This window comes from Nicotiana tabacum, chromosome 8 (genome assembly GCF_000715075.1).
Source record: "Nicotiana tabacum cultivar K326 chromosome 8, ASM71507v2, whole genome shotgun sequence".
NCBI classification, from domain to species: domain Eukaryota; kingdom Viridiplantae; phylum Streptophyta; class Magnoliopsida; order Solanales; family Solanaceae; genus Nicotiana; species Nicotiana tabacum.
In genome coordinates this window covers 73,364,139-73,376,256 of record NC_134087.1, presented here as the reverse complement: position 1 = coordinate 73,376,256, position 12,118 = coordinate 73,364,139, and the positions used below count along the sequence as shown (strand labels likewise).

The 12,118-nt window shown below is 35.5% G+C and overlaps 2 protein-coding genes across 2 annotated transcripts; one reads left to right on the top strand and one right to left on the bottom strand.

The window, feature by feature from the left end:
• Positions 1-1,162: 1,162 nt before the first annotated feature.
• Positions 1,163-7,017, top strand: LOC107819455 (uncharacterized). The gene is made up of 4 exons (XM_016645558.2): positions 1,163-2,748; positions 2,957-3,259; positions 3,454-3,545; positions 5,902-7,017. The coding sequence occupies exons 1-4, from the start codon at positions 1,768-1,770 to the stop codon at positions 6,758-6,760; spliced, it is 2,235 nt and encodes a 744-aa protein (XP_016501044.1). The 5' UTR covers positions 1,163-1,767; the 3' UTR covers positions 6,761-7,017.
• Positions 7,018-7,454: 437 nt separating this feature from the next.
• On the bottom strand, positions 7,455-11,051 carry LOC107819456 (GDSL esterase/lipase At3g27950-like). The gene is made up of 5 exons (XM_016645559.2): positions 10,728-11,051; positions 10,466-10,657; positions 9,217-9,398; positions 8,325-8,595; positions 7,455-7,984 (listed from the first exon to the last, which is right to left on the bottom strand). The coding sequence occupies exons 1-5, from the start codon at positions 10,963-10,965 to the stop codon at positions 7,728-7,730; spliced, it is 1,140 nt and encodes a 379-aa protein (XP_016501045.2). The 5' UTR covers positions 10,966-11,051; the 3' UTR covers positions 7,455-7,727.
• Between the last annotated feature and the right edge of the window lie 1,067 nt (positions 11,052-12,118).

Here is a 12,118-nt window from a genome sequence, read left to right as displayed (position 1 = left end):
AATATATTTACTAAATAATCTCGTCAATTTAATTTTCTATTATAATTCCGGAATAACTTGTTCCCTTATCAAACAACCCCAAAGCGTCTTACTTTAATCTTCTTCTTTTTTGGTATGGTTGGAGTAAAAGTAATGAATACTACAACAGTAGAGTAGATTTTGGAAATAAGGTATCTTATTGTTAGATTCCCATTAACTCCCATTTTTTGGGCTCTGTCATATCATATGAAAAATAAACCTTATCCCAACAGAAAGCATCATTCTTTGAGAGAGAAAAAAAAAATTAATACAATTATACAACTCACAAAATGGTTCTAATTATTGTACTTTTAAAAAAAAAAATTAATGAATATGGTGTCAGCAACTGTTACAGGACCATCTTCAAAGGTTGAATAGTATGAATGAATCAATCATGTGATTATTTCTTCATCTCTGGCATCAATTTTGTTCTCTTCCCTTTTACATTACACACTCTTCTCTGCCCATTTTAAGGACCTCCTAGTTCAGAAGTCACTTTCAATTTGGACACTTCTCAAGTTTTCCCCTTCTCTCTCCTTATCTTTCTTCCCTTTTTTTAAATTTTTATTATAACAGTGATGTTCGGACCAAGTCGATCCCGACTTATTTGAGACCGAAGTATATATTATTATTGTTATTAGCGTTGTTTAGTTGGTCGCATCTCGATTAATTATTTTTGCCAAAATGTAAATTAATAAGGAAAAATAACCTTATACTTCTCATGTTCACTTTTATTTGGCACGTTTTGACTTTTTACGTTTATTAAGAAATAATAAATGAAGTGAATAATTTACCATGATACCCATATTAATTGATGCAATTTTTTTTTGTATTTGAGAAAATAATTTGAAATGAGTAATAAATATTGTGGGTATAACAGGAAAAAAAGTTTGTCTTCTCTTAATATGCGTAAAGTCACAAGTAAAAATGTAAATCTATTTTTACTATACATATCAAGTAAAAGTAAACAAATGGAGTAATTTATATTTCTCTACTCATTTCATTAACCACTAGGCTATACATTCATACTTCTCTTTCCCACTTAACAACTAATCATAAAAATGCCCTTCAAAAAGTTGCCTTTTTACCCATATGACACTTTGTACTGAGCAATCAATGTGAGCAACCTTTCACCCTTTTCCTCATTTGCACTCTTTCAATACAATAGGAGTACTATTTATGCTTTTTCCTATTTGGGTTTCTTCAAATAAATTAATGGAGTGCTACTATTTTATCACTTCTTTTATTCTTCTTACATATTTACATACATTTTGCTCATAAATGTATAAATGCCAAACCCCCTTTCAGTTTCAGTCCTTCCTCTTCTTGATTCCTTTTGGGTATTCTCCCTTTCTCTTTCTCTTGACCATTAATGGCACCAATTTCTTGATTTTCATCTGCTTGATTCACTGAAAGTTGGAATCTTTTATTGGTTTAAGAAAAGCTAATTTGGTAGCAAGTCTCAATAGGGTTACATTGGCTTTATTCTCTCTATTTTATTAGCAAAGGGTTTGATTTTTATTTGATCTGTTTGAGTGGTTTTGTGGGATTTTCCTTTCATGAGAAACCAACATTTATTATGTGGGTTTGAGATTTAAGTGTAAACCCCTTTGAGTGAAAGTTGTAAAGCTGTACTCTTTCTTCTTAATCTTAAATTTGGGGAGAAATTCTCTTTCTTTGTTGAAGTCTTGAAGTTCTTCAATTTGGGATTTTTTTTTGGCTGGTAATGCTAATTGAAGATTTGGGGAAATGGCTACTTTGGTACCTGGTGTTTTATTGAAGCTTCTTCAGCATATGAACACAGATGTGAAAGTTGCTGGTGAGCACAGGTCATCTCTATTGCAAGTGGTTAGCATTGTACCAGCATTAGCAGGTGGTGAGCTTTTCCCAAACCAAGGTTTCTATTTAAAGGTATCAGATTCTTCTCATGCCACTTATGTATCTTTGCCTGATGAACATGATGATCTTATTCTTAGTGATAAGATTCAATTAGGTCAGTTTATTCATGTTGAGAGGCTTGAAGCTGCTTCACCTGTGCCTATCCTTAGAGGGGTTCGGCCGATCCCCGGCCGACATCCTTGTGTTGGAACTCCGGAAGATATAGTTGCAACTCATTCTTTAGGTTTCCTTAATAACAATGCTAATTTGTCACCTGGTTCGAAATCACAAGATAAGACTAAGTCAACCTCGAAAGCATTGGCCAATAATCATGTGGGGGTGAAAGACAATAACAAATCTGCAGTTTCTAGATCAAATGGTGGTACCAAAGAGGAAAAAGTGGAAAAGAAGAAGCCTAGTTTGACTTGGTCGAAGTCTCACTTGTCGAAGTTAGCGTTAAATGTAGTGGAGAAAAAGGATTCTCTATTGAAATTAAAGTCTTCTAGCTCAAGATCAATACCCACATCTCCTACAAGTTGTTATTCATTACCAACTTCTTTTGAGAAGTTTTCAAATGGAGTTAAGCTACAAGCAAAAGTTAAGGGCTTAGAACGATTGGAGAAAGCAACAGCTAAACCTGGACCGGAGAAGCCAAGTTCTGTTCGTGGGGCGAGTCCAACACCGAAGAGAGTGCTGGGCGGGAATTCATTGAAGAATATTGTTAAAGGGTTCGACTTGGAGCCTAAGGCCTTGAGGAAGAGCTGGGAAGGGAATATGGATTTGAAGAGTAGAGAAAGTCCAAGGTTGAGGGTCAACAAGCATGATTTGAAACCCGAAACAAGGAGCACTTCTGTAAGTATTTTTTTCCCCGTCTCATTATGATTTTCTAGTACTCTGAGAAAGGATGGACGAGGCAAGGATAAAAAGTTTCTGATGGTTTGGGTATTGGGTTAAACTGATTAAAATATACATCCATTTAACTATTTGACTTTGTTGCCTTTGATACAGAGAATTTGGTACTCTCCCTTTAGTCTTTATTTAAATGCTTTGAATGGTGCAGGTTCCAAGAAAATCAATCAGTGAGAAACTGACATATAAAGAAGATAACAGGGGAATACTCGCAAAATCATCCAAAGAGGAAAATAAGGTTCAAACATCCTTAAAGAAGATTTCCACAAATGGAGAGCCTGTTGATGCTGAGAAATCAAGTAAGCAGAAAACATCCATGGGAAGAAAGCTACCTGGAGAGGTCAATAATGGCTTAGGAGAAAACTTGGTCAAAGTTGCTGTCAGTAATAGAACTTTAGCAGATGGAAATGTTGCCTGGTCTTCACTCCCATCTTCTCTGGCAAAGATTGGAAAGGTATGATTTTTATATATGATATTTTCCCACTTTTTCGAGTAACTTGATGATCTTATTAGTTAATCTTTCCTATTTTGAATAGGCATGTGTGGCCGATGTGTTTGCTTATAAACTCTTTTCTTATTGGATTCTTATTTGCATTAGCGGATTGTACTATTTATTTGATCTCTGAAAGATACCATCTCGTCTTATAGGAAGTCATGAAGCACAGGGATGCCGCACAGATAGCAGCCATTGAGGCTATGCAGGTGGCTTCGGCTACTGAAAGCTTACTTAGATGTTTAAGGTATTCCTTCTTTTTTGCTTTTTTTGGGTATTTAAGTAGGAATTTAATAGCTATTCCTTCTATTTGAGTGTGGATGGTAAAAGGTGAATTTTAAGAGCTAAAATCAGTTTATTTGCTTCGAGTTACAGACAATTGAGTTACGCTACTCCAGCTTGTTTGGGATTGAGGCATAGTATTAATAGTTGTTGTAAGGTAATATTTGTTGATGCTGTGGGGAGAAAACCCCATATACAAGTATACATCCTGAAAATAGGGTTCTCTACAAAGACGCCCATTTATTTACCTGATAAAAAAAGGACACCCAGTTATCTACAGAAAAAGGGAACTCGTGGGTGCACCAAAAACTAATCAAAAGAGTTAGGCACTTAGGCTGTATATCTAGTAACATCTTGTTAAGTTGGAGCCAATTGAGAAAGATTCAGGTTCTATGGCTACATTCTGTGTAATCAATTACCAAAAATTTGGAGTGTACCACTTCAAACTCTTTCATTTTTTCTTTGGGCGAGCTTAGTGTGGGTGAAAAATACAGCTGTATTCCTCATTTAATGCATCACACTGTTGGAACTACTATACAGTGATTAACTGAAAGAATCTTCAGCCTAACACTGCCTTATGGTATGGACAAGCAATTTTGACCGCTTATTTTGCTCCAGGAGTTCAGTTGGGCGGGAGAATGTGCATTAAAATCTTGTCATCTTATTATGGTGATGCTGTTTTTAGTTGCTAAATAGTGTTTATGGGTGGTAAACTAGAAAAAGGAATTGGTAAGAGTAACAGCTTTAGTCCACTGCCCATTTCTTTTTTTGTTCTTGTCTAATATTACTGGAAGGTTGAGCTGTCTGCAATCTTTATCTAATCCTTCACTGCACCTTATTCTTGTTTAAGAATAAATAAATGTTATTGCCTTAAAAGGGTGTCAAAAGCTAGACTGGCTCATGATGCCTCTGGATGTGGTAAATTTTGAGGATAACAGCACACTTTACTAATAGCTCATCTGTGAGATCTGGTTTGGTCATATTGAACAGTTAATGCTTCCTTTGAAAGTGTTAAGGATGACTTCCTGGGAGGAAACATGAACTATTCTATTCTCTGCATATGTATTCAGAGTCTGTTGAAATAAATTGGATATGTACCTCATGGGGTAGTATGATTCTTAACACTTCCACGCTTACGGTTTTACCTCGCTTCATCTCACTTGAACGCACGCACAATCCCATATAGACAAATTTCCTTTTATTTGGGTGCAATTGCCAAAAGCGAATCTCCTTTTGCTCCTCGGTAATGGTGAAATGGGGTGGGGGTTGGAGGCTGGATATGTATAGATTTCTGGTTGAAATAAGGAATTTGTTTCTGATCAATAACTTTCATACAGAAGGGTGACTGCTTCTTTTAGTTAGTTAGTATGTTATCTTCCTTCACGTGACAGCCCTATGTAATTTGTTTCGGTGGATTTGTTGTCCCATATGATGAAGCCAAATTGTTTACTAAATTGTATGAATAGCAACGTTCTTTTCTTATTGAATTAGAAAAGAGAGCGCTAAGTGATCTCTTGCCTTTAATTTTCAGTAACATTTTCTGGTGTGATCTTTGTGACTTCACTTTTCCTTTTACTTGTTGGTCCTGTATAACTGGAGTTATCTATAAATTTCCTGTTTCTTGCTAGGAAATATAGTTGCTCAGTCAGGGTGCTGAATCTGACATGAATAGATTTTGAAGAAGTACTACGGGGTAAATATAATTTAATCTGCATGCCCTTGAACTTTTTTATCATTGGGGTAAGATGTCTGTTTTCCAAAATTAGAAGGAATCCACCATCATTTAATATTCATGTGCTCCTCTTGGGCTTCTTGACCAAGTCATCTTGGATTTTTACGATAACCATGTTGAGAAGGTTTTCTTTCACAACCGGAATTACTGAAAGAGGAAAAGGAAGGGACAGAAAATGCTGTCGGGCCTCCCCCAGTTTCCACCTATAAAATCACAGACCATAACACATTTTTAAGTTAGTGACTCTTTAACAAAATGGAAGGAATGCCCCCTACTATCAACCGAAGTGATAGTAGGGATAGGTTTCAGCTGGGTGTGTGGGGACATGTTAGAGGAAGGAATTGTTCTGGTGCAAATTTTAATTATTCTTCTAATGTAGACTGGTTACCAAATGAAATCAAATCGCACTGGGTTAATAAGGATTACTCTGCCATTCTACGCAAATAGTGGATCATGGTTCTGTAAGAGTTTATTTGGACTTTCAAATTGTGGTACCTTTATAGTTTGTTAATTCATCAGTGTCAACTGAATTTATCCTTTTATCATGCAACCCAAAAACAACTTCCGATTTCTTTATTTGATTGTTCAGCACCTATTCTGAGTTGAGCTCCTCAGCAAAGGAAGATAACCCGCAGTCTGCTGTTGAGCAATTCTTGGCGCTGCACGCAAGTTTGAAGAATGTTCGTCTTGTTGGCAAGTCTTTATCCAAGACCATGTCAGCTGATTCAGCATCAGATCATGAAGAAAACCCATCCGAAGAAGAACTTAAGGTTGTGTCACAAAAACGTAAACATGCAGCTCTATGGGTCAATGCTGCATTAGCTACCAATCTGTCATCCTTCTCGGTGTATACCAAAAAAGCAACTTCAAGTCCAAGTGCCACTTCAGCTGCCTCGCCAAGCCCAAAGACTATGGCTGGAAATCTACCTATGCTAGTCCTTGACAACTCAACCAAAAATGCACCTGCAAAAAACCAAGCCAAACCCCGCCCAACAGTCAGTTCTAAGATTCAGTCATCAGGTTCTCAACGGCGCTTAACGGATGGAGTAGCTGCTAATCAGAAGCCAAAATCTCCACCTCCGGCGGATTGGGTCAGAGGAGACGGTCTTGAAGAGACTGTGGACTTGGCCGAGATGTTACGAATGGCGTCCCAAGACTGGTTCTTAGGATTTGTCGAAAGGTTCTTGGATGCTGATGTGGATGCCTCTGCTTTATCAGATAATGGTCAAATAGCCGGCATGTTATCCCAGCTGAAGAGTGTGAATGACTGGTTGGATGAGATTGGATCTAACAAGGATGATGAAAGTCCCGAAATCGATTCTGAGACCATCGATAGGATAAGAAAAAAGATCTACGAATATCTTCTCACTCACGTGGAATCTGCTGCTGCAGCTCTTGGTGGTGGATCACAAGTGTCACCTACAATAGAAACCAAAACAAGAAGATGACTTACTTTGATTGCATAATGCATAATACTAGCAACTCACCTTTCATATGAGAAGCATGCTCCAGTAGCCCCTTCAACCGCCAAGTGGTTAAAAGAGCTGAGAAGTTTTAGGATGTATATAGATTCTAAAGTTGGTCGAGGTAGAGTAGTTAGTATATATATTGTGCAGACAGGGAGTTACACGATGTTCAAGATTTCCTTTTTTCTTTGCCTGGAAACTTTTTCTCATAAATTATAAATAGCTTAACATTTTGGGTATACACTGATGTGGTGTTCTGGAGAAAAGGGAATATGTCTTTTTTCCTTACCTTGAATGAGTGACATCAGACATAAACCTGTTTTTGAAATTAACCTTATAGTTCATTATAACATTATGCATCCTTATGGAATCAATTGAAGTAGAAAGCTGTGGACTTGTTGGCATTTTGAAAATCAGCTTTTGTTAACAAGTTTCTTTTAGTATAATCTACTAGTTTTATGGTTTACTTGTTATCCCAAAGTTTCCCAACATATGGAATGCTTTGGTTGGTTAAACTAGTATAGCAATTATGTGTTTGACTTGTTTAGTCTGTTTAATTTCCTTACCTCTTATAACAGTTGCGACTAGCTTGGGATTAAGGCGTAATAGTTGTTGTAGTACTGACGAAGACTAGCTTGGGATTAAGGCGTAATAGTTGTTGTAGTACTGACGAAAGACGACTAGCTTGGGATTAAGGCGTAATAGTTGTTGTAGTACTGACGAAAGACGACAAAACGAGACAATGGAGTAGCAGATAATACATTTTTTGAAGGAAAAAAAACACTTTTATCAAAGATTAAGGTGACCATACATACACATAAAATAAGATTGAGAAGTTCCTAAATGGCTTCTCAGTGGTAGTAGACAAATACAACATATGCAGCTATATATATGGCAGTAATATTCTTGGAAACTGTAGGATGATTGGCCTGACCAAAGAACTATCTGGTTAAACTCTTGTTGATAAGTGAGTGCAAGATTGTTCAACGGGAACTGGAGGGTCTGAGAAAGAGCCATTGAGAATGGAGTTGGCTAACCAGACATTGGCAGCATCTGTGTAATGTATTCCATCCCAACTAATGTACTTTGTGGGATCACTACATGCCTTTCCATACTCTGTTCCATTCACTACTGTTGTCTGCCCACATGCAACTTCATATCCATTGTTGTACCAACCACAGCAGAATTTCATTGGATCCCCAAAACCTGCTTGTCCATAAAAAATATATACTTAAACTACTAGCGATACGTTTTAGGAGTTTAAGTTCTATGCACTGACAGTGTAAAAAATATTACTACTCAATCAACTCATTTGAAGGGGAGCCTTGGCGTAACTGGTAAAGTTGCTGCCATGTGACTAGGAGGTCACAGGTTCGAGCCGTGGAAACAGTCTCTTGCAGAAATGCAGGGTAAGGCTACATACAATAGACCCTTGTGGTTCGGCCCTTCCCCGGATCCCGCTCATAGTGGGAGCTTAGTGCACCGGGCTGTCCTTTACACAATCAGCTCATTTATAAAGTAACTAAAGATAAAAATATTATAGTACCTTGTTTCTTGGCAGTGCTAATTAGTTTATACTTAGCTGAATAAATGTCAACATAAGTAATTGCAGAATAAGTGAGCTCCTTTCTTAAGTGTGATATCTTGTCCTTGAGCTGCTTGTTGAATTCTCGAGCCACCTCATTTTGGCTCTCTATGCATCCAGTGGCATCCAAGCCCTGAGGCTTCAATGGGTAAGATATCACACTATAAGGCAAACATCCAATAGGTCCAGTATTATGGATCCAGAAATTCCGAGCCCCTTCAGTGTAAAGTTGCTGCACAAATTATGTATGTATACAAGTATTAACAGGAAGAAGAAAAACCAACAATAAAAAAAAAACAAAAAAACAAAAGCGTATATCTCCTAAACATTGATGGATCCAGAATTTAAATTTGATGGGTTCAAATTGTTAATTTCTTATTATACAGTCCATTAAAACATGCAGTCTAGTGCACTAAGCTCCTGCTATGCATGGGGTCCGGGGAAGGGTCGGAGCACAAGGGTCTATTGTACGCAGCCTTACCCTACATTTCTGCAAGAGGATATTTCCACGGCTCGAACTCGTCACCTCCTGGGCAACTTTACCAGTTACGCCAAGGTTCCTCTTCTATTATAGATTTCATTGCACTTTTGAAATTATGTGTTATAATTTAATATACTTTGTCACTAAATTTTTTATTAGTTTTCCACATATAATTATGTTCCATGTGAAAATTAGGTCAAGTTAAATTCATTGAACAACAGAATCGTCAGGAGACGTTACGTAATTTTAGGAGTGGATTTTGGAAAAAAAGACTTTGTTTACTTCCTGCAAATTTAGGGGGGATCCAACAATTTTTCAGATGCTGTATTGAAGAGATTGAAAGAAAAATCCAATAGAAAAAAAAGACCGTACATGTATGGCATGAGTAAAGTTGTCTAGGATTTGTGGAATAGATGCTCGGACTTGTGCTTCGTGTGTATGTTGAAAACCATAGGAAAGGTCGTTCTGTCCAATGTCAAATGTGTAAATTGCCTTTGAAAAATCATCTGGCTTTGGAATATTCACTTTTGACGAAAACCGCTTCGAGTTTGTAACTGCATGAATATAATCAATAGCCATTAAACCTTATTAGAAGAGTCATTCTAAGCAGGGGTGTACAAAGGAAACCGATAAACCGCACCAATCCGATAATCCGAGTCAAACCGAGAAAAAAAACCCGACTATGGTTTGGTGTTGGAAAAAAAAAACCCGACCATAATTGGTTTGGTTTGGTTTTAACTAAAGAAAGTCAAACCGAAACCAAACCAACCCGACATTACATATATAGAAATTTTAGATATATTTAATATATAAATATACTTATTGTGATGTAATTTATAAATATATTCTTAAAAGATTTCATAATTTTATTTTTTTAGGTATTATTTGAAGGTTGGACTTACAACTTTTGAATGTTCCAATAAGTTTTATAGCGATTAACAATTAACATTAGTAAATTAAATAGTGCTAACAAAAGCCCAAACCAAAATCAAATCAATACTAGTGCTAACAAAAGACATTCAATTCAATACTACGAACGAGAATGTATTGAATATCTATTTTTTGTTTTGCAATAATTTAGATAAGAATGCATAACCTATTTTTATTTTTTCTTTAGCGTTTAGTCATGTAATTCATACTTCCTTATTATTCTATTTATTTTAGCATGACTTAGTATTTTTAGATTATATTTATTTTTATTATGGCTTTGTAATTAGCAATATTTATATTACATTATTTTATTATCTTTATTGTTGAATATTTTAGGATAATGCCATGACATATCTCATATTTTGTATTATTTTCTTGGAAAATACTTTATATAGTTGTATCTTACTAGAACTAAAAAATATTTTGAGCACAATTTATATGTTTTGTTCTTCGAAGATTTTACCGGGAAAAAACCCGAACAACCCCAAAATCCGAGAAAACCCGAGAAAAATCGAGAATGAAAAACCCGAGTTTTATTGGTTTGGTTTGGTCTTTAGATTTAATAACCCGACACAATTGGTTTGGTTTGGTAATTGTAAAATCCGAACCAACCCGACCTATGTACACCCCTAATTCTAAGTACATTTATATGTAAAAAAAAATAAAGAAAATTAAGGCAAGGATAACTCACTTGTTAAATTACTGAGCAAAATAGTACGTTTCTTGAATTGTAAAAACTGAGAAATCTGAACACCAAGGTAAAAAGGACTGTAACCACCAGGTAGGATAGATGAACCAACTGTTGCAAAATTAGCACCATTTCTAAAATCTGCACCAATTGAATCTAAATACGCACTCAAGTACGGTAAATCCAACCTGTCCGCTGTAAAGGAAGAAAAAAAACCAATCACAAATTTAAGCTTAATATATATATATATACTGACATTTTTTACCTATGAGGTCAACGATAAGACGACCGTCGCATACCCTTCCAAAAGGTTTGCGAAAGAAAGTCTCACCATTGGGTGGCTGCACCTCATGAAAAGCTGCTGATTTTCCACCTGTGTCCGAATTCGAATCACCAAAGTTATATATGGCTGGAAATCCACACGCTTCTTCTTTATTAATTTCTCCAAAAACCAATCTCAAGTATAATATCCCACTTAACACTATTATTCTTACTAATTTCATGATTTTTGGCCTTAGGATTTTGGAAGAAACTCCATTCTCGTCAAGTTTATATAGTGAGCGTACAAAACTCTATTTTGATCAGTGTTACCAAGTCTAGAAACTTGCTGACTAATTTCTGATACACTACTTGGCTTCTTATAACGATAATGAATTAATTACATACAATGTCTAGACTCTTTAATTTGTATCATTAAATATGGATTCTTTCTATCTTTCACTATGTTAGTGAATGTTCATTCTTCTTTCTTTTGACAGACATGTATCACGTTTAATTTTTTAATGAAATTTCCAAAAGTACATGCCAATTAGCAGTCCTCTGCATAAAAGGAATATTGAACCTATATATATATACACACACAAATGTAACATTCTAAGTGTAGGTGCATTTGATACGTTTTATATTTATTGTTTTTTTTTTTTGGTGTGTGTGGAATATGGTGATTAATTACGATAATGAAGCTTACGCATAACTGTGTAACTATTTCTTCGGAACAATAGAAATAGAACACATAAATGGAGAAGGACGTTTGTCATATATAATTCCATGAATCCCATTAAACGTCCAATTAATGATCCTCAAAGATGATTAAATACAGTTTATGGAGGATGTTAGTGGACCCCTTTTTGGCTTGTTACTCTATTTCGAGAAGATTTTTAAATTTGTGTGACTATAAATCATTGCGTAAAGGTAAATTGTTTTCAAATATAGAAAAAAAATTATTATTTTTGATACGGACTAAAAAATAAATAAATTCACATAAATTAAAAAGGATGGAGTATTAGTTAAACAATTTGAACCTGAAAAATTGACTATCCCAAAATTGGAATTTTTTTCACATTTTTCAAATTGGAAATCGATACAACTATGGCCATTAATTGATATGACCATAAAAGAAGAAGAAAGCTTGACAAAGAAAAGGACAATTATATACTAACTGTATAGGGGAAAATATGTTTATATTAGATGATCGCATGAGGAAATAACATATGGAGCCAAAGACAAAAGATAGTTAAAATGGGAGACAACAATCCCATCTGTTACCAAAGAGAACGATATTCATAAAGATAAAGTAAATGCATGTCACCTTGTAACATTTAATAATGAATATTCTACAACATTAAGTACACTGCCCATTACAAGGAATATTCTGCT